Source organism: Pelodiscus sinensis, chromosome 3, assembly GCF_049634645.1.
Source record: "Pelodiscus sinensis isolate JC-2024 chromosome 3, ASM4963464v1, whole genome shotgun sequence".
Taxonomy (NCBI): domain Eukaryota; kingdom Metazoa; phylum Chordata; order Testudines; family Trionychidae; genus Pelodiscus; species Pelodiscus sinensis.
This window is the reverse complement of record NC_134713.1, coordinates 103972212-103995684: the sequence shown is the minus strand read 5'-3', so window position 1 is coordinate 103995684 and position 23473 is coordinate 103972212. Positions and strand designations below refer to the sequence as shown.

Below are 23473 nucleotides of genomic sequence, written 5' to 3'. Positions count from 1 at the left end.
TGGCAGGGAGACAGAAGGTAGTTATACCTCCCTGGAGTGAGAAGATTGTTGATGGACGCTGCCAGGTACTAAGCGGATTCAATGGATACCGGGTGCTTGTTGAGCCAACACGAGGGGCCAGTCTACCTCAGGGACTACTGGTTGCGAACGTACTTGCTAATGCCAGCAAGGGAAAAGTGCCAGTCAGGCTGCTAAACTCAAGTAAGAAGGCCATAAAGTTGTACCCCCGCACTAGAGTGGCAGAGGTACACAGACCCGAAGAAGTAGTACCCCCAGGAGGAGTAGTCCTGGAAGAAAAGGGAGATGAGCTGCGAGTGACAAGGTTGGAGAAGGGAGCACAGGTTACTACACCTCAAGAGGCACCTGATGGAGAGTTACTCATTCCAGTCCAAGTGGATCTCCAACAGCTAACCCCTATGCAGGCTGGCCGTTTACGGGCACTACTGGAGAAACATCAAGAGGTCTTTTCCAGGGATGACCGAGACTTTGGTTACACCACCACAGTGACACACCGAATACCCACTGGAGATGCTGTCCCAATAAAACAGAGACACCGGCGGATTTCACCACAAGTGTTCCAGGAGGTAAAAAGGCACATCCTGGACCTAGTGGCTCAAGGTGTCCTTAAAGAAAGCCACAGCCCCTGGGCATCGCCTGCAGTGATTGTAATAAAAAAGGATGGTGGGGTGCGATTCTGCTGTGATTACAGGAAATTGAATGAAGTAACACACAAGGATGCTTACCCGCTACCCCGGGTGGAAGAGTCCCTGGATGCATTAGGAAGTGCCAGAGTGTTTTCAACTCTTGATTTGACTTCTGGCTATTTCCAGGTTGCAATGGAAGAACAGGACCAGGAAAAGACAGCAGTGACAACTCCGTTTGGGCTGTTTGAATGGACGCGTATGCCATTCGGCTTGTGCAATGCACCTGCTACGTTCCAGAGACTAATGGAAGGGGTGTTGGGAGATTACATCCTAGACACTTTGCTAATATACCTGGATGATGTTATTGTGTTTTCCAAAGATTTCGAGAGTCATATAGAAAAACTGGATGTAGTCTTCACACGACTGAAGGAACATGGGTTGAAGTTGAAGCCAAGCAAGTGCTGCCTCTTACGTGAGAGAGTCAAATTTTTGGGCCATGTGATTTCGAAGGATGGAATCCAGGTAGACGAGGAGAAGACCAGGGCTCTGGAAAACTGGCCAGTCCCGAAGAATGCCAAACAAGTGCGACAAGCTCTGGGTTTCATGAGCTATTATAGACGATTTGTTCCAAAGTTTGCACACATTGCTGCGCCACTATATGGATTGGTGGGCCAACCAACTGAAAGGAAGAAAAGGGATCAATGCTTTGTATGGGATGATGCCTGTCAGGCAGCTTTTGATGAACTAAGACACCGGCTGATGACACCACCTGTGCTTGCATATCCTGACTTTAGCCTACCATTTATGGTGACAACAGATGGAAGCCTACATGGCCTGGGTGCAGTGCTCAGCCAGAAACAGGAGGGGGTTGAGCGTGTGATCGCATATGCAAGCCGAGGGCTGAGGAGGTCAGAAAGAAATGACAAAAACTACAGTGCTTTTAAGCTAGAATTGCTGGCCTTGAAGTGGGCTATTACTGAAAAATTTAAGGATTATCTAATGTACTCTAAATTCACTGTAATCTCAGACCACAATCCTCTCCGATACCTGTCCACTGCTAACTTAGGTGCTATTGAACACCGGTGGGTGGCCCAACTTGCTGAGTTCACTTTTGAAGTACAGTATAAACCTGGAAGACAGAATATCAGTGCTGACACCCTGTCTAGATTGCCTTTGGAAGAGGAATTAGAAGAGGGTGAAGACCTTGAAAAGGACTTTCTGGTCATTCCTGCAGACGTTGTGCGGGCCTGTTTGTGGCTAGAGGTTCCGAAGCAAGAGGGTGAAGTGATGGTAAAAGAGGTATCACAAAACCTGGTAGAAGGTGAGGATGCAATAATCTCAGGGTATTCATGGGAAGAAATTCGCACCCTGCAAAAAGAAGGGGACCTTGGGCCAGTCTTAGAGGCAGTCATGAACCGGATGAGGCCAGACCGGAGCTTTGGGGCCAGATACCCTCAGTCTAAGAAGCTGACCAGACAGTGGGAGCGACTTAGGTTGCACCGTGGAGTGCTGTTCCGTGTAATCTGTCATCCTCGTGATGGCGAAGAAGTGTGGCAGTTAGTGGTGCCAGTGTCACTTCGCCGACAAGTTTATGAAGCCAGGCATGACCATGGAGGGCATTTTGGAGACAGAAGCACTCTTGAGGCGATGAGGAAGAACTATTACTGGCCTACCATGGCTAGTGATGTAACAGCATGGATCCGTCAGTGCAAGCGGTGTGCCCTAGCCAAGGATGTGTTTCCACCCACTCGGGCCCCTTTGACCTGCACTAACGTGACTGCCCCAATGGAGGTCTTAGCAATGGACTACACTCGGCTAGAGAAATCTTCCGAGGGGTTTGAGAACGTACTGGTTCTCACAGATATGTTTACCCGATTCACTGTTGCAGTTCCAACTAGAAACCAGACAGCGCAGACAACGGCTGAAGCCCTCCTAAAACACTGGTTTATGTATTATGGTTGTCCAGCACGGTTACACTCAGACCAGGGGAGGAATTTCGAGTCAGGGGTGATATCAGCATTGTGTAAACTGTATGGCATAGCCAAAAGCCGAACAACACCCTATCACCCACAAGGAAATGCTCAGTGTGAGAGGTTTAACCGGACAATGCATGACATGCTCAGAACACTCCCGCCTGAAAAGAAACGAGCCTGGCAGGAGCATCTCCCTGAGCTGGTGATGGCCTATAATAGTCACATCCATTCATCGACAGGTTATTCTCCTTTTTACCTCATGTTTGCTAGAGATCCCAGGTTGCCATTGGATATTCTAGACAGAGAGGGCCCTGAGGAAGATGATGTGACCAATCTGGATGATTGGGTCAAAAGTCACCATGACAGGCTGAAGAGAGCCTGTGAAGTTGCTCTCAGTACGTCTAAACAGGCAGCCCTAAGCAGGAAGAGGACTTATGATCGCAAGTCCAGGGGGGCTCTCATCAGGCCTGGTGATCGTGTACTAGTTCGTAATCATAGACACCGGGGGCGTAATAAAATACAGGACAAATGGGAGTCGAGTCCTCACATTGTAGTTGCTCACAACAATCCTGACCTGCCAGTTTACACCATTCGACCTGAACGCGGAGGTCAGGAGAGAACAGTTCATAGAGACCAGCTAAAACATTGCACCTTTAGTTCAGTCAGGAATCCTAGGAGGCGTAGATCAGGACGGCCTGAAGAGACTGAAAGGAGTTGGGGAATGGTTCTAGTCCCACAAACTGAATACCAAAGGGAACAGAGGGTAGCAACCCCAGTCCATAACGAGGATGACCAGATCCCTCAGGCTGAACCAGTATTACCCGAAGACAGGGAAATAGAAAATATGGGTAATGAACCACCTGTTGTAAGAAGGTCCCAGAGAACTAATAAGGGTGTATTGCCTGTTAAACTTAGAGATGATTATGTTATTGGTCCTATGTAATGGCTTAATGAGTGTCCGCATGTCCAGTAGAAATAAGATGTTAAGTATGTGGAATGTTTTTGTTAATTGTTAATGTTTTTTATATGGTGTGAATTTTGTGGCTGTGGTAGAATTCTAGCAAGGGGGAATGTAAGGGGACTGTTACCCCTTACTAAAACTCTGTGGGAGTTTTTTGGTTTACCAGCTTCAGAAGGGGAAGGGTTCATGAGACTGACAGACCCCAGAGACAATGGAAAGCAGTCAACACTCCAGCTCAGCCTGACTGACAGGTTGTAAGTGGGGATTGTTCTGGCTCTCTCTCTGAGCAAACAGGGAGCTGAAAGAGCAGAGCAAGCTGTGTGCAGGAGAGGTCCTGCAAAGACAGAGATCTGAAAGAGGAGTACAAGAAGAAGTCCTGCAGCGACAGAACCAGACACAGACAGGCCAAGCAGTGCAGACCCTGTGTTGAGCAGCAGACTGGCAGTGCTCAGAAAGCCAAAAGGAACAGAGAAGCAACACAAAGAGCTGGAACTGGCCAAGCAGCACAGCCTGCAGCTGGATGTGGTGAGCTACTGGGACCTGCAAAGTGTGGGGAAAGGCTCTGGACTGGGAGAGGGGTCTGGCCACTTAGAGACTGAGGCTGTGTGGTCACTGCCAGTGCAAGCGTGTCCAGCCTGCAGCCCCTTGCAGCACATCCAGGGCTTCTAAGGAAGAGACTGTGAACTGTCCTTACACTCTGCAGACTGCTGTGTTGATGTGCCTGTGCTACAGAGCAGGGCTGTGTGTTCTCATTTAACCATTCTCATTGTTTCTTATTCTATTCTCTTTAATCAGTTGATGTTTAATAAATTGTATTTGCTTTGAACCTTATGAAGTGATCACTGGGCCAAGAAGGCCTGCAGTGTAAAGAGAGCACCTCGGAGTGGGGACACCCTAACTCCTGCCCCTAGTGACTACAAGGTCAGGGATTAAGCCCCAGGAAACCTGGGCCCAGCCTTGTTGGGGTTTCAAGGGCTCTGCTACTCAGGAGAGTGGAGGGGGAGCCCTCAGGATCAGGGAGCCGTGGGGTAAAGGAAGTGGGAGCGGGGACTCAGATCCTTTCGCTGGTTCATTTCACCGGGGTGTATAGAAGCCAGGAAAGTTCCCCACAAGAGCGGGACCATTCCCCCGCTTACACAAACACCTGACTACTTTTAGAAGGCTAGTTGATCAGAGCTTATGTGGTTATGTGTACACAAACTAGAAATTACATCTCAGTCTGCAGTGTAGGCATACCCTGAGATAGTGAAGTGTGTTTATAATGCTGAAGTAGGACATTAATAGTGTATAGGCCTTGAGCTAGCCCTCTGCAGAGAGATGAATAAAATAACTGATAAGATCTATTTAAAAGTTTAGTTCAACTCCAAAAAGTCACTGTAAAAGGCACAATTGATTGCATGGTTTTTGTCAGTCAATGATTTTATAAATTATATGTGCTAAATGTATGAGTTAAAACACAATTTTTTTAACTTCCAACCTTGAAAATATAACTCAACATCTATAGCCTGGTCTAAATTATAATAGTTCCACTTGTGAAATGAAATCATTCTACAATTTTTAAATTACAATTCAATATTAATCATTATATTATTATTATTACAGTCTAAACTGATTTAAGCAGGTTCAATCATGTCCATATTACACAATAAAGACAAGTTCTTAAGCTGAATTCTTGCCTTTTTCATCCATAATAAAGCTTCTTCGTATTTTACTGACAACTGCACCATCCCCCCACCTGTACTCAATTTGCAAAGGTGTAAGAAACTGGGAATTATACTGAAGATACACAAAGACTAATAGAACTCAGCTTGTCTTTGCTGAGTTGTGTTGATGCTGCAGTAACAAGAGGACTAAAAGATACCAACAATTTATTTTTGGTCCTAAAATTAAGCCAACATAACTCTGTATAAAACACAAGGAGCAGATGTGTTAAGATGCAATTTTTACAAAGCCCTTTTTCATAGTACTTCACTTCTTTGATCTACATTTCAAGAAATATATAAAAAAAACCTCTACTCCTTACTGAAAACAAGTACAGAAGTCTTCAAAGCTGAACCATGTTTCCCGGGAAACAGGATTCCGTTCTGACTCAATTTCTTCTGGTGATTTATCCATCACTTGACTGTATATATTGGTGTCAACTACTTCTGATGTCGGAAGCACATCAAAGCTTATATTTTCAATTAATTCATCTGCATGAATAAGAAATACACATAAATGTCAATATACTAACAATGTACACATTAAAGAAATGTTTTTCTTCCACATATTTTGAAAATGGAAATACAATAAAATCAAGGAGAATAAACCAGAATAGCAAAAACAAATTTTAAAAAACCATAGTTGACTGTAATTGAAATTTTCTAGCTTTTCCACCTCCGTTCATCTATACATTTGAAATTGCACACCAACCCAGAACATATAATACTGGCGCTACGGTTAGACTCTCTGTAGTCCTCTGCATGTGACAGTGAACCCAAAGTCAGCTATAAAGTACAGAAGAGAAAAGCAGAAATGGTATGAGATTTTTGATTAACTGAAGAGCAAAAACAACCATCCAGAGGACACTATGACATGCATTGTGTAAGTATTTAACATTATTACTTTGCAGGAACAGGGCCTAATACTCCTATAGTTCTCCTTTAGGAAAGCTGGACTTCCATAATCAGATTTATGATGAATATGGACATGGAAATTTTGTTTTGGCTAGCCATCAGAGGTAAAAGTGCATGACAGAGTGAGTAATGTACACTCTGTATCAGAGGTGGGCAAATATCGGCCTGCAGCCTGGATCTGATCCACTAGAGTTTGCCCGTAGTGGGTGACCACATGTGCCCCCACAGGCATTTGCAGCTCCTGTTGGCCACAGATCACTGTTCCTGGCCAATGGAAGCTGAAGGACGTAGTGTACCAATCCACACCATTTTCCATTAGCCAGGATCAGTGATTTGCGGCCGGCCGCTGGAAGCAGCAACTGCCGGCTCCTGTGGAGGCACAGGCAAACATAGCAGCAGCTGCCTGCCAGGAGCTATCCCTGGCAAATCGCTGCCATTTTAGTGCCTACCTCTGTTCTATATGGTATTTATTCTGCACCAAAAATATAGTACTGTATTTACCTTAACCTAAATCACAGGAAGTGAGTCAATTTACACGTTGCAAGAGCAGCCTGAATAAGCTAATAGTGTTGTTTCCTATACCACGATTGATTTCTAGATAGAGGAATTTACTAATCCCAGGAATGCCAAATTGGTATCTTTCACAATGACATTAACAGGCTATTTAAAAAGAAGTTGTGCTCACAGGTTATATTTTCGACTCCCTGCTCTATAAGAGTTATATAAAATATTGTCTGAGATATTTAACCCAGTCTGAAGACAGGCTTCTGTGCTGCACTATTGCTGTGAGTTACTGTAAACCAGACAGTTTAATTCAGATACGAACAAACTAATTTTATTTCCCATCCACAATGTTTGCTAAAGAAAAAGAGGTGAAGAAATATCAAAATGGGTATAACAAATGGACAAATCTAATTAAAATTCTTCATTTAGGTGAAAATATGTCATAGAATCATAGAACTGGAAGAGACCTCAGAAGGTCATCAAGTCCAGCCCCCTACTCTAGGCAGGACCAATTCCAACAAAATCAACCCGGCCAGGGCTTTGTCAAGCCGAGACTTAAACACCTCTAGGGATGGAGACTCCACTACTTCCCTAGGTAACCCATTCCAGTGCTTCACCACCCTCCTAGTGAAATAGTTTTTCCTAATATCCAACCTGGACCTCTCCCACCACAACTTGAGACCATTGCTCCTTGTTCTACCATCTGTCACTACTGAGAACAGCCTCTCTCCATCCTCTTTGGAACCTCCCTTCAGGAAGTTGAAGGCTGCTATCAAATCCCCCCTCACTCTTCTCTTCTGCAGACTAAACAGACCCAACTCCCTCAGCCTCTCCTCAAGTCATATGCTCCAGCGCCCTAATCATTTTGGTTGCCCTCCGCTGGACCCTCTCCAATGCGTCCACATCCTTTTTGTAGTGGGGGGCCCAGAACTGGACACAATACTCCAGATGTGGCCTCACCAAAGCCGAATAAAGGGGAATAATGACATCTCTGGATCTGCTGGCAATGCTCTTCTTAATGCAACCTAATATGCCATTAGCCTTCTTGGCTACAAGGGCACACTGTTGACTCATATCTAGCTTCTCATCCACTGTAACCCTCAGGTCCTTTTCTGCAGAACTACTACTTAACCGGTTGGTCCCCAGCTTGTAACTATGCTTGGGATTCTTCCGTCCCAAGTGCAGGACTCTACACTTGTCCTTGTTGAACCTCATCAGATTTCTTGTGGCCCAATCCTCCAATTTGTCTAAGTCATTCTGTACCCTATCTCTGCCCTCAAGCGTATCTACCTCTCCCCCCAGCTTAGTGCCATCCGCAAACTTGCTGAGGGTGCAATCCATCCCCTCATCCAGATCATTAATAAAGATATTGCACAAAACCGGTCCTAGAACCGAACCTTGGGGCACTCCTCTAGAAACCGACCGCCATCCTGACATCGAGCCATTGATCACTACCCGCTGGGCCCGGCTTTCTAGCCATCTTTCTATCCATCTTACCGTCCATTTATCCAACCCACATTCCCTTAACTTGCTGGCAAGAATATTGTGGGAGACCGTATCAAAAGCCTTGCTAAAGTCAAGGTATATAACATCCACTCTTAAGGTATAAAACATAACTCTCACTATGTCCTGTTCTCAATGATGTCAATAACATTTTTGCTTTCAATTTCAGTAAAAGATTGAAACCTGAAGTCATATGAAATTAATGAAAGAATGAACACGATCTATTTTAATCACAAACAAATGGATTTACCTTTAGTCAAGCCTTCTGTGTTATACTGTTGAATGAAGGAAGTCTCCTATATGGGGAAAAATAAAATCTGGTCATAACAATCTTGGCTACATACAAATTGCTGAAAAGAACATTTAAAATTAAATAAAAAATAGATTGTCATCTATTTGTTCATGTACAATTAGACAATCACTTATGGAAAAATTAGGCTATTTAGCAGGTATGTTACTTCTGTGTATTACATCAAGTACACACAACACAGTTCAAACATGTAGCCCTTTCTTGGTCCAAAGGGAGATTTACCTCAGTAGCAATGCTAAGATCTCATTCTTACTGATTAAACTTTGCCTTTTTAATATTTATTTATGTACAGTTTTATAACTGTTCCAGCACAGATAGGCATATTTCTCAAAATGTGGAAAACAAATGCTCCTAATATAACAAAGTCTTAATAGTATCCCTAACTGCAATGATTTTGTCGTTGATACCAGCAGTTAATAGTACAAACATTATTGAGGGTATGACTTTAGGCTCATTAATGTCAAAAGGCTATATTTCATAATGTAGAAACCAAAAATTAAATGCAAGCCATGCCATAGTGAAGCTGTAAAATAATAAATATGACAGTCTACATTATAGCTTTACTGTTACCAAAATTTTAACAAATACTTTAACAAATATTGGAAGAAAGTCTTGTTCAGAAGATACAGTATAGAGAAACAGGTTGCTGATTCTACAACCACATAAAACAGAAGAAAAAATAAAGCTATTTGGCTAAAAAGGTTGCAAAATATGCTATGTGGCTGTTGTATATATACACTCACAAATACACAAATTATGGAATAAATAATTTTATTTCTGTAATCAAGGCATATGCTGTGGAACCATGAAATAAACTCTATTTTCCATATACTTGACACTTCATTTGTACTTTCCCCGGGTATCTTACTTTCATCAAAATTATTTCTAACAACATTACAAACTTCCAAGCTATTTCCAGCTCCATGTCAATAAAACTTCTATGCCAATCCTCTTTGTGTGTTTTCTCATATGTCACATTACACATTCTTATTACCAGGGCTTGAGAAGCGGTGGCGAGCCCTGCTCGCCAGCCACACGGTTTGGTGCGCTACACATGTGCTGATCGCGCTGCGGCACCGTGCTGGGGTAAAATCTACTCGCCACGGGTGAGTAGATTGCCCTAATTGTCGAGCCCTGCTTATTACTAAATATAGATTGTATGGATACATAACTAGATGTATATGACTCCTTACTGTCATCTGTTTTTTAGAACAGTGAGTTATACTCGTAATTTCAAATAAGTATCATTACAAATTATACACAACCTTATCTATTTAAAGTGTTCTGTGCATACACCATATGTTGGAGGAAACTTCACCTATAAAGCTAGGCTCCCTTTTTTATTGTGATTCCCAGATGTGCAGTTCTGCACACAGCAAAACAATTATTTTAATAGCTTCAGAGGAGTAGCTGAGTTAGTCTGTAACATGAAAAACTTTAAAAAACAACAAATAGTCTAGTAGCACCTTAAAGACTAACACCACATGTAGATGGTATCATGAGCTTTTGAGGGCACAACCCCCTTCTTCAGATGACAGAAATTATTTTAAAATATTTTAGAAACACCTACAATTAAAATGGCTTTTCTAAAAAAAATCATGATGTTGTTACGTAAAAGGTCAGCCTTCCAGGGATAGAAAAGAGTTCTTTATTCATTTGTAATGGAGAGATTTGGGATATTTGAAACTAAGAACTAATACTATCCTCAACCTCAATATTGCTTGTCTTGGACTTCAGAGCAGTGCAATTTTGGAAGATTCCACATTTGAGGGGTAAGAAAAAAAGTTTGTTTGTTGGGTTGCCTCTTTCAAAACATCAAGTGTTTGAATCTGGTCAGAGGTTTGGAATTAGAGCCTCCCACATAAATTAATTAATAGCAGAACGCTGGTGGGACAGAGATGTATGTTAGCTATCACCTAAGTTCCCATTAAGCTGTGCAGCTTCCATTACGCCCTGTGCAGGGTCTCAGGGCTGCAGCAGGAAGTAGCTAGTGCAGCAGGTCTGACTTCTAGGCAGAGCCCTCAGATACCTCTGCCCCAGGCCCTGAGCCTTCTCCCCCACTCAGATTCTCTTAGACCCGCCCCATAGTGCACATAACAAAATTCATTCTACTAAGAGGGGAAAATAGAGGGAACACTGCCTATCACATGGATGGGCAATTTATTATGTGTTTATGAAATATAAATGCAAACAGACATGTATGTATACATACACACTTTCTGCCAAACTGCTTTTGAAAATTCTTGGAGTACCAAAGTAGAAGCAAACACCTTCTGCAGCCAGGCAATATAAGCATCATTTTTGGCACAGGCACACCACCAAGCCATTGCTCTTGTTAAGGCTTGTAAAATAGATGCACGCCTTTAGCACAGTTTTTGTGGCATATTAGGCAAGTGCCAGATGGGGCTTTGCAATGGCCACACATCTGCATAGGTGCAGGAAGTAGAAGTGCTGGTTGCAGGACCCTTAGATTTTGAGCCCTGCCAGCCTGAGCTCAGGTCCCAGCCACACTGCTGCCAGAGTCTTGAATACTAGCCCTGGATCCTGGCTGCCAGCAGCTCCACAAAAGTCCTGGGGGGCTCTATTGCATGCCTTGGGGTCCCAGCCGCTAACTGCCATCCCTGTGCCTGGGGCTGCACTGCTGCCCACAGCTGTGGTCCTAGCCTTGGGCACTTAGGAATGTAGACAGAATAAAGGGGGATGCAGTTCAGGACCCCACCCTAAAAAATTGTCCCAGCATCACTGTAGGTTTAGTCCATTCAATCAAAGCCCCATATTGGGGGATGCAGAGACAATGACATAATGAAGTCCATTACAGTTGTATATGATACAACTTCTGACTTAACATTGCAACAGATATAACAAAAGGAGTTTTATGGAAAAACAAGTCTATAAACAACCTATAGGGGAAAATACTTCACTGGTTTGAACTATCATAGCTCCATTGACATCAAGCTGAGGAACTGCCCTTTGATAATGTGCAATATTGATTAATGAAGCTCTCTCTCCTGAGAATGCCCAGAGAATGGCAACCACATATAAAATACATCTATTTAAATAAACTAATTTAATATTCATTAGTGATTTTTTTGGTAAAATCAAAAGGTATATTGAAGAGGAGTCACAAATCATATATACTGCAACATTAATTTAAACTGAGCACTCAAGGAAAAAGGATCAGTTCTATTTTCTGACATTGTTATTTCCCTGTAGCATTTCTGCCAGACAGCAAGAATGAAAACTTATTAAAAAATAGATATTGGGAATAAGCAACAGGATAAAAAGCCATAGTTGCTGTAAATATATGGTATTCACCACCTGATAAATTATAGAAAATCCAGACAATTCTGAAGTGAAATTCAGACAAATATTTCACTTTACTAATTTTCTCTACTACAGTTGTGACAGCTAATGTTGAAGATCATTGCATGAGTGTTTATCTGAGGGAGCAGTATTTGAGGTGATGAGGATCAGAAGGGGAAAGAATATGGTTATTTTAAAAAACCAATCACACAAGGTAAAACAATTAAAAAGTTGTAACATACCATATCTTCTTTATCCAATCCTTCTCCTATATTTCATATCCCCAAAATAAATGAAAAAAGGAAAAAATAGAGCTCCGAAAGAAAAGATAAAGCCCCAAAAATTTGTCTTTATAAAATCTAATACAAAGTTCATAGCATCAATTCCAATAAGTGTGCGTGCACTATATAAAACCCTAGATCAGAGATTACAGATATGTATGTATATGCATATATAAAGTCTTCACTGACTTGATTATGACTAATTGCTGCTTATAGATTTTGTGCTTTAACAACAAAATCTTTAACAACAAAAATCTGCAATTGCCCGAATAAGTAGTATGTTTATGTATTCTGAAGCATATATCAAGTGCAAATATTTTGCAAGGTATTCCCAGAGCCAGACTATGTGAAACACAAAGCCCTCAGGCGCCATCATTCTCTTGGGGACCTAGAAATGTCAGAGCTAATCTGTTTTCATTTTTAAAAATGAGTATATTCCTAGTCTTTTTCTTTGGGGGAAAAAAAGGAAAAAAAGTAAATATAATTAGGGTTAGGAATTTGGATTTTTCTTAAAGATCTTTATATTCTCCATCTCTGCAACAGTCACCTCAAGCTAGCCTTTTGGCTTCATGAAACACTTGGTCACAGGTCCCTTGATCTATGAGAAAACCCCAGAGAAACTTGTGAGTGTGACAAACATTGCTGCCCAAGTTGTTGTTGCTACAAACTCACTCCCAAATGGCTACTGTATAGGGTTGCCAGGTGTCTGTTTTTTCCCCCCAACTGTCCGTTATTCAGGTCCCCCGTCCGGTAAAAAAAAACCAGAAAATAGACAGTCATGTGAAATGTCCGTTATCGTCTGCTTCCTTTGGACGGAAGCCGGGTGGGAATAATTTTCCCCAGCCACGTCTGGCGGGGGCGGGGGAGTGAGGAGCAGAGGACCATTTAAGGGTGCACAGCACTTTTTTTTGGCTCAACAACTTTGGTCTCCCCCCCCCCTTTTTTCCTCAACAGATTTTTTTCTGTTTTTTGGGGGCGAGCAGGAGGGGTTTGGTATTTTTTGTTAAACCATCTGGCAACCCTACTTTCAAATGAGATGCTTTCTCTTCAGAACAGCTAATGGGGTCGCTAGCCAAAAGAAGAGGCAACTTAGTAATGTAAGGTGAACTCAGCAGCAACAGAGGTCAGGTTCAATATGCAGACTTCTTTTTTACAAAATGAATCTTCTTAAGTGTAGAAGCGATTTCATATTTAGCTAGAAGCCATTCTGTATAACAAAAGCCATTTCAGTTTCTTGTGTCTGCACGAGGGAGTGAACTGGCCTTCACCGAGGTGGGGAGAGACCAGAGGGATGCGCTGTTGGAATGTGTTAATGAACTATTTTGAGCTGAAGCTCGAACTTCCTTTTAACCTGTTTCTTTCTATGCTAATAATAATTCCTCTTTGAAGTTCTCTTTGATTTCTTGCCCTGACGTCAGACTTGTTTGGTTAAGGGTATAAAATACTAGGATTGATTGTATTAAGCAGCCTTACTGGGCCCAACTTTGCTGGGACCACGTTTGGCTCACTTTGCTTTTATTGGCCAATAAAACTGTCTGTTTAGCCGCGTAAACTGAGTGAGGCGTTTGCTTCGACAATTTGGAGGTTCCACCGAGATTCCTAACGCGCCACTTGCCCATATGGATGGACCGGCACTCCACTTCCATACCTCTCAGAGCGCTCAATAGAAGGTAAGGAGATACCTGTTACGAAATCTCCTAGGCTGTGTCCAGACTCAGGGGTTTTTTCAAAAAAAGTAGCCTTTTTTCGAAAAAACCTCACCCGTGTCTAGACTGCAGCCGCGTTCTTTCGAAATTAAATCGAAAGAACGCGGCTTTTCTTTCGATGGCGGTAAACCTCATTTCACGAGGAAGAACGCCTTCTTTTGAAAGTTCCTCTTTCGAAAGAAGGCGTTCTTCAATGTAAATAGGGCTTCTTCGAAAGAGAGCATCCAGACTCACTGGATGCTTTCTTTAGAAAAAGCAAGCCGCTTTTTCGAAAGTTCAACGTGCAGTCTAGACACTCTCTTTCGAAAGAGGCTTGCAGTCTAGACATAGCCCTAGTGAGGGCTTGGGATTTGGAGTGACGGCCGGCCATCGGGGTAAGGGGAGCTACGGAATTCAGTTTTGCGGAGCGGCTAACATTTTTGTCTGTCTGTGTCTGTCTTTGTCTATTAGGCCTGTCTTATGTGTCACAGTTCCAAAAGGGCACACCGGTGTCTCTAGTGAGGCAGCCATGCGCTGGACCCTCTGTGTTCGGACGCTAAAAGCTGGTGTGGTGCCATTACTCTCTCTCGGCACACGAAACTGTGGGGAAGCTTTGTTGTCTCTCTCTGTTATTTGTGGGCGTAGTACTGACCTCTGAGGCTAACCCCAGGCCATAGTGCCCCATTCCGCCAGGCTGTCTCCAGGCGCCAGGACGTGGTGTTCTGCCGGGCTGGGGCAGGTGCCGGAAACCCCTGCGAGCCAGGTGGACCTTGAGTCCAGTGTCTCGCAACAAAAAGGGGGGGGAACCAGTGCGAGCAGGTGAATTCTTGATTCGGTGACTCGCAGAGCGAGCAGGCGGATCCTGATTCAGTGACTCGCAGAGCAAGCAGGCGAATCCTGTTTCGGTGACTTGCAGAGCAAGCAGGCGGATTCTGATTCGGTGACTCGCAGAGCGAGCAGGCGGATCCTGATTCGGTGACTCGCAGAATATGGTGTAAGCAGGCGGACTTTAGTTCGGTGTCTTACAGAATTAAGCGCGCGCAGAAAATGGGGGTAGGTCAGTCTACAGGAATTCCAGTGCCTTTATGATAAGTGCCTTCTGGTATAGGATCCTAATGAAGTCTGATATTAAGTGTCGGGTGTCTTAGGGCAGCGCCACTTAATAGAAACCCATGGGAACTGGACAGTAAAGAAAGATGCATCTAATTGTGGAAACTGTAGGAAAAATGTAAAAAAGGAGAAAAAAAATGTTTGTGTGTGGAAAATAAGTATAAATGTAATGAGCAAAGTATAAATGCCGCTGCATAGGTCTGAGACTTGAGCTGATCCCAGCTGCACCAGGGCTCTCCCACGAGGGAGCCCTGAACACAAGGGGGGGGGGGGGCAGCTGAACCTCGAGACTCAGCGGATATGTGAGGGAGTGACGACTCCCCTTATTTCATAAGCTGCTAAGGTCTGACACTCTAGACCCGGCAGACTCTTTCTTTGGAGTGTGTAAAGTTAGTTTAAGTGGGGATTAGTCTAAACACCCCCCCACTCTGCCAAAAGGCACCCCTGTGTACTGCATGTATGTGCATAATGGTCCAAGGACCTGTAAGCATTTAACAAATTGGAAAAGAGGAAAAATTAAAGCCCTGAAGAATAAAAGTAAAGCTCAGAAAAGCAAAAATCCACCCTGCAGTAAAATAGGTAACTTAAAAGTTGCTGCAGCACCTCTGTGCCAAAATAATGCATAAGAAGTGGAAAAAAAAAAGAAAATAAAATTCTCAGTTGGCACACCCATATCAACCAAGCTTGGGGGGAAAATCTGGCACAACATCACCCCTCTATCCCTCTTTATAACGCATACACAGGTAGAGAGGAAACATGAAAAATAACTGAAAGGAATTAGCTCTTCCCTTTGAAAACACGGGCTCCTGTAACAAACTTGCCCAATCCAAAGCAAAACACAAACTTTAAAATAAGTTTAACAGTTTAAGGAAAGTGTTCCTCCAAATCCTAAGGGGGAGGGGAAAAAAATAAAAAAACCTGCTTTAAGAAATGACTCCTTGTTTCTTGCAGCCTCTTTTAATCATCTTAGCAATAAAACAGTCAAGTTAAACATTTGGCTACAGACACTTTGTTAAATCTATTAAAGAGAAAATAAGAAATTCTACTGAAACTTCATTGGTTAACCGCATAAAAAAATAGAATCTATACATTGTAAATTTGTAAAACCTGCACCCTAAGGGTTAAATGTGTCTTCCAAGGAACCTAATTATTGTTTAAAAAAATCCAAGCCCAGAAACTTCACAGTGTTTCTGTTCAAGGCTGAGCTGATAGCACCTTTGGCTTGCTTTCAGATCCAAGGTTGTGTGTCTGCAAACTGCCTGTCTGTTCTGGAAGGGGGGGAGCACTGTCCCCCATAAGTAAGTCTGTAACATTGCATGTAATTCTTTTCAGGAAAGAAAAACCTTTTTGCTTGCTGGAATAGTAACTAGCAAGCACCTTGTTCTAAAAGTTTCTGTAGCAGTAAAAAAAAAGCCTGGTCTGCAGTACAAGAGGGAAACTAAGGCATGCCACCTATAACTTAATAATTAAACAATGAAGTAATTTACTCAAACCCTCTGAAGCTAGTGTTCAAAATAAAAGCATACCATTGGGTAACAGCAGGCTGATAAAAAAGTAGCAAAAATCTGTAAAGAAAAAAAAGTGTTCTAAAATATAATGCACCACCCCAATGTGGGTAGAAATGTTTTCTTTGTCTTTCAAATCATCAAGAAGCGCTAATATCATCTAAAAATTAACCGAAGGAAAAAAAAACCCATGGTTCTGTGTCATGACATAATAAGTTTGTGTTCTGTCCAGATTTGTTTTGTGTGTGTCTTAATTTTAATATATGTATTTTTAACATTGTTGTGTGTACAATATTGTTGTTTTAATAAAAGAATAATTTAAGTCCCTTAAATAATCTTAACTTCGTGCTTTATACAGATGGCTTTTTTGCTTTTATAATTTTAGTAAAGTTTTAGTAGCAGGCTATGCAGTTTGTACTGTCTAGAATGTAGTAAAATCTGCTCCTCTACCTGCTGTTTTTCCCTTCTCTCCTACCATCGCCAGCTCCTTTGCCATCTCTGTCAGAACTAGCCCTCCTGCAAGACCAAGCCCCAAAATCGGAAAAGCAGGAGTGGAAACTGGCAGGGTGCACCTTGCACCCAGACCACTTGTGGTGCAGCTCTGATGGCCACATTGTTGCCCCAGTGGTCTTACTACCTCACCTTGCCTCCGTGCTCCATGAATTGTCGCACGTTGGCAAAGGGGGGATGGTAGCAATCCTTAAAACAAAATTGGTTTGCTCTCAAATTCTCCCAAGCAGCCAAAGATTACTGTCTGGCTTGCACTGTCTGCCAAGCCCACAACATGGGTAAACCTATAAAAACAGTTCCGGCAACCAGACCTCCGCCTTTAGGACCATTTATGAATTTACAAATGGACTTTATTCAATTGCCTAAATGTCAATCCTTTGAATATGTGCTGGTTATTGTTTGTTTGTTTTCGGGATGGGTAGAAGCTTATCCCTGCAAGAAAGCGGATGCCATCACAGTAGCTAAGAAACTTCTAAATCATTACATCCCATCATGGGGAATACCCCTGGTGATCTCCAGTGATAGAGGTACCCACTTTACTGGACAAATTGTTCAAAAACTGACAAAGTACTACTCTATCAGACAAGCACTGCACTGCCCGCGACACCCGGAGAGCGCAGGAGCAGTAGAAAAACGTAACGGGATTTTAAAGAACAAACTTGTTAAAATATGTAAGGACTCTGGTTTAACATGGGTAGTAGCACTCCCGATTGCCCTAATAAGCATGAGAGCCACTCCTAATCAGAAAATTGGACTCAGTCCACATGAGATTGCATGTGGCTGACCTATAAGACTGTTAAGCAGCCCAGAAATTGACCTGGCTGATGCCACACTTGTTAAAAGAAGCATAGTCAAGTATTGTCAGGAACTTATAAGGTGTGTACAATCTTATCATTCACAGGTTAAGGACGCCTTCCAGGAGGCCCCGACTGAGCCGTGCCATAAACTACATCCAGGAGACTGGGTATGCGTGAAAGTTCACCAGCGAAAGACTGCCCTGGAACCCAGGTGGAAGGGTCCCTACCAAGTCCTTCAGACCACCCATACTGCTGTAAAGTGCGAAGGATTGCCCACCTGGATTCACGCATCCCACTGCAAACCCGTCCTGGCCCCTACAGAAGTTGTCCCCAACAAGGAGCACCGCAGACCTGGTACCAGAGACCCAGGTCCAGAAGCAGACGGGAATCACCGCAGACCTGGTACCAGAAACCCAGGTCCAGAAGTAGATGAGGATCAGCGCAGGCTTGGTACCGGCAATCCAAGCCCTGAAGCAGACGATCCTAAAAGACCGAGGCCAAGGTACCAGCTGCGGCCCAAAAGGACCTGCCAGCGATAGGTGAAGCAATCTACGAAGTCTTGAAGAACAGCCAGCATGAGGCTGAACAAACAATTCATGTTGAGCTTATGCTTAATCTTGTTTTTAATACCTAGTAGTTATAACCTATATGGTTCAAATGTGTTTATGCTTTTAATGAACCAAGTTTCCCAAGAATTTAATTCCACAGGTTGCTAGATATGTGCTCACAGTCCTGTACATTCAGAAGGAGGCATCCCAATGATTCCAGTCCCACTAAACAACACTCAAATATGGCACACTGTTTAGTGAACTAAGCCAAATGAAACTCGGCAAGAAAAAAAAGGTTTACTAACCCAGGGTATATCTGCCTAGTCTTGACCCCAATTGAAAAGTACTGCTGAACATATAATAGTTCAAGAGCCAAGGTGGGGAAATAGCCCAAACCGAATGGCCCTAGACTATGTCCTAGCTAGTAAGGGTGGGGTTTGTGCCTTAGTGAAAAAGGAATGCTGTGTGTATATCACTGACACCAGCAAAGAAGTGAAGGAAAATGCCTCAAAAATTGAAAAAACTGTGGAACGCTTAAGGCAGGGGAAAGACTGGACCCTCTGGGATTGGTTAGAAGGCTGGTTTGGACATGTGGGAACTTGGATTTTGCAAGGTGTAGTTTTAGTATTGGCTATATTCTTTTGTGCTTATTTTTGTTTCTTGCTAATCAAATGCTGTATTTCTTGTATTCTAGAAAACAAGGGACAGACCCTCACTAAAGGGAATGTGGAAGTAATGATGTTAAAATATGATAAGCAGAGAGAGGAACAAAAAATGTATATAAAGGCTTTGATAAAAATGGAGATGTAAAACGGTTTAATGGTTAGCCTTTAAAAGGCTAAAAGGGGGGAGATTGTAGAAGCTATTTCATATTTAGCTAGAAGCCATTCTGTATAACAAAAGCCATTTCAGTTTCTTGTGTCTGCACGAGGGAGTGAACTGGCCTTCACCGAGGTGGGGAGAGACCAGAGGGATGTGCTGTTGGAATGTGTTAATGAACTATTTTGAGCTAAAGCTCGAACTCCCTTTTAACCTGTTTCTTTCTATGCTAATAATAATTCCTCTTTGAAGTTCTCTTTAATTTCTTGCCCTGACGTCAGACTTGTTTGGTTAAGGGTATAAAATACTAGGATTGATTGTATTAAGCAGCCTTACTGGGCCCAACTTTGCTGGGACCACATTTGGCTCACTTTGCTTTTATTGGCCAATAAAACTGTCTGTTTAGCCGCGTAAACTGAGTGAGGCGTTTGCTTCGACATAAGGTCTCATCCAGTAAATTAAACTTCATTCCAGCAAGGGTGCCATTTTGGGAGAATAGAGGGGGCACCAGCCATGTGTTCCAGGACATGGCTTGCTTTTCTTCCCATTCCTCTGACTATCAGGGAGCGAGGGAAAAGTACTTGGATTCTGTGCATGCTTCTCACTCCTGGCTGATAAAGGGAGGAGGTAGAACAATAATTCACACCCTTCCACCCCTGGCACCTCTAGGTGGCAATAATTCCCCCCTCACAAGCACAGAGTTCACCAAAAGAAAAGAAAGCTTTTAGTAAAAGAGAAAAGGAACCTGGCGTTCATTTGGGAAAACACAACTGCTCTGATTCAAAAGCACAGAGCCATAAGCAATCACCTGCCCCATAGTACATTAGGCAGTACGCTTTGCCTTAATTTCACACCTTGCAGTGTGAAAGTCAGATGGACAAATGTCTCTATCACACCACTCCCCTTTCTCTTCATTGCACCCCATCCACTATTAGTTATCCTTAGTGAGCATTCTGAAGTGCATTCACATAGGGCCACTTCCCACCCCTGCAAATGGAGTGGGGGCACCACGCAATGCCTGAACTGCTGCTATTGCCTCTGCAACTGACTCACTGCTGGTGCTGCTCTCTCTACGGCTGCTGACCACTCACTACCACCACACTACCACATCAGGGCAAAGGTGTAGCCTCTAAACCTGCTCATCAATGATTTCAGTTTTAGTAACCACCGGACAGAAACAAAAACACACAACTAAGTCTAATTAGCTTTGTCTTTTAGAGAGAGGAGGGACAAATGGTGTCTAAGGCTTGGTCTACACTAGCAACGTATGTCAGTGTAACTACATGGCTCTGGGGTGTGGCACTCCTGAGTGATGTAGTTATATGAACCTAAAACCCAGTGTAGACAACACTATGTCAATGGGGAGGTTTCTATCATCAACATAGCTACGACCTCTTGGGGAAGTGAAGCACTTGCACTGAAGGGGAATGCTTTTCCTGTCAGTATAGGTAGAATCATAGAATACTAGGACTGGAAGGGACCTCAAGAGCTCATCGAGTCCAGTCCCCTGCCCTTATGGCAGGACCCAGTATTGTCTAGACCAACCCTGATAGACATTTATCTAACCTGCTCTCAAATATCTCCAGAGATGGAGATTCCACAACCTTCCTAGGCAATTTATTCCAGTATTTAACCACCCTGACAGTTAGGAACTTTTTTCTCATGTCCAACCTAAACCTCCCTTGCTGTGCCCACTGCTTCTTGTTCTATTTTCAGAGGCCAAGATGAACAAGTTTTCTCCCTCCTTCTTGTAACACCCTTTTAGATACCTGAAAACTGCTATCACGTCCCCTCTCAACCTTCTCTTTTCCAGACTAAACAGGCCCAATTCTTTCAGTCTTCCTTCATAGGTTATGTTCGCTAGACCTTTAATCATTCTTGTTGCTCTTCTCTGGACCTTTTCCAATTTCTCCACGTCTTGTTTGAAATGTGGTGCCTAAAACTGGACACAATACTCCAACTGAGGCCTAATCAGCACAGAGTAGAGTGGAAGAATGACTGTTAACGCATCCTAGAATCATGTTTGCTTTTTTTGCAACAGTGTCACACTGTTGACTCATATTTAGCTTGTGGTCCACTATAACCCCTAGATCCCTTTCTGCCGTACTCCTTCCTAGACAGTTGCTTTCCATTCTGTATGGCTGTGTCTACACTGGCATCCCTTCCGGAAAAGGGATGCTAATGTAGCACATCACAATTGCAAATTCCGCGGGGGATTTAAATATCCCCCGCGGGATTTGCATTTACATGGCTGCCGCTTTTTTCCGGCTTGGGGAAAAGCCGGAGAAAAGCGCCAGTCTAGACGTTATTCTCCGGAAAATAAAGCCTTTTCCGGAGGATTTCTTATTCCTACTTTCAAGAAATCCTCCAGAAAAGGCTTTATTTTCCGGAGAATAACGTCTAGACTGGTGCTTTTCTCCGGCTTTTCCCCAAGCCGGAAAAAAGCAGCAGCCATGTAAATGCAAATCCCGCGGGGGATATTTAAATCCCCTGCGGAATTTGCAATTGCAATGTGCTACATTAGCATCCCTTTTCCGGAAGGGATGCCAGTGTAGACACCGCCAATGTGTGAAACTGATTGTTCCTTCCTAAGAGGAGCACTTTGCATTTGTCCTTATTAAACTTCATCCTGTTCATCTCAGACCATTTCTCCAATTTGTCCAGATCATTTTGAATTATGACCTTATCCTCCAAAGCAGTTGCAACCCCTCCTAGCTTGGTATCATCTGCAAACTTAACAAGCGTACTCTCTATGCCGATATCTAAATTGTTGATGAAGGTATTGAACAGAACTGGTTCCAAAACAGACCCCTGTGGAACCTCACTTGTTATACCTTTCCAGCAGGATTGTGAACTATTAATAACTACTCTCTGGGAATGGTTATCCAGCCAGCTATGCACTCACCTTATAGTAGCCCCATCTAAGTTGTATTTGCCTAGTTTAATGATAAGAATATCATGTGAGACCGCATCAAATGCCTTACTAAATCTAGGTATACCACATCCACCGCTTCTCCCTTATCCACAAGATTCGTTATCCTGTCATCTTCACTAAGTGCTATGTCAGTGCAGCTTTGCCACTGCTGCACCTGAAAGAGTAGACAAGTCAATAGCACTCTGTAGCCAGAATCCATGCCATCAGGCAGCAAGACCTACCCACACCCTCCCTCATCTTCAGTAGGGTTTGGCATTCTCACCGCATTTAGCAAATTAGGTTCAATTTAGGGTGACTCTCTCAATTAGGACATGCTAAGCACAATTCTGCTATGCTTTACTGATAGTTTCATTACTCTACCTGAGTCCCTGGTGCTTGTTGGAGTGCACTGGATAATGGTAAACCCACTACTTCCATTCTCCTACTGTGATCTTTTTGCAGAATGAGGGTTGTGTGGTGCAAATTACCATAATCAGGGTTTCAATAATCTGTCATATGTTTGGAGCAGTGATTGTCAGAGGCCAGAAACTGTGCTGAAAGTCAGAACTGAAGGGTCAGGAAGCAGGATTCAGAAGCAGTGGTCAGGAGTCTAAGAGCTAGATGAAAGACAACGTCTTGCCACCTGGCAAGAGAGTTAACCTTGTTCTCGGAACAAATCCTTGAATTTTTTCTGGGTTTAAATAGGATGCCTGGATCAATCAGGGACTATGAGGAAAGCTGTCAATCTGGCCTTTTAGGGTTGTACTTTCTGTGGTTATGTCCCCGGGTTTATATGAAAATGCACACAGTATAATCAGGGGTATCAGCTAGTGGCAAAGAGATATCAGCCATTTCAGACCTGAGTTCTAGTCATTGTACAACCTCACATGTGGGGCTGGAAGAGACCTCAAGAGGTCATCTAGTCCATCACTCCATTCTGAGGCAGGACCAATTATATCTAAACCACTCCTGACAGGTGTCTGTCTAACTTGTACATAAAAAGTTCTTGTGACAACCACCCCTGAAAGCCTGTTCCAATCATTCATGTTCTAACTATAAAGGATAGCTTTATATCCCTAATATCTACTTTAAATCTCTCTTGCTTCAAAGTAAGGCCATTAGTCATTTTCCTACTTTCAGAAGTCATGAAGAACAATTGATCATCAGCTTCTTTACAACAACCATTAACACATTTAAAGACTCATCAAGTTCCCCCCGCAGTCTTTCTTTTTGCCAGACTAAACACAACCAGTTTTTTAACCTTTTCTTAAGATCAGGTTTTCCAAACTTCTTTTTGTTGTACACCTCTGATTCTCCAATTTGTCCACATTTTTCTTTGCGTAGTGCTCAAAATTGAAAACTACAGCAGCTGAGTAGAGTAGAATAATATACCCCTGAATTTGGATACCATACTTGTATAAAAACACACCCTCTGTCTACGTCTACACTGCAGGCTTCTTGTGCAAGAACTTTTTGCGGAAGAAATCTTCC

The 23473-nt window shown here is 43.0% G+C and overlaps 1 protein-coding gene across 4 annotated transcripts in view; it reads right to left on the bottom strand.

Moving 5' to 3' along the window:
• The window catches only part of ADGB (androglobin), a 244141-nt gene that overhangs the window by 123967 nt on the left and 96701 nt on the right, over positions 1-23473 (bottom strand). For all 4 annotated transcript variants that reach the window (XR_012902706.1, XM_075924379.1, XM_075924378.1 and 1 more), the window contains 2 exons: positions 8451-8496; positions 5602-5770 (listed from right to left, as the gene is read on the bottom strand). Coding sequence is in view for 3 of the 4 variants with exons in the window: in XM_075924379.1 (XP_075780494.1) it covers positions 5602-5770; positions 8451-8496 (215 nt within the window). In the remaining variant the exon portion in view is untranslated. The remainder of the gene's footprint in view (positions 1-5601; positions 5771-8450; positions 8497-23473) is intronic.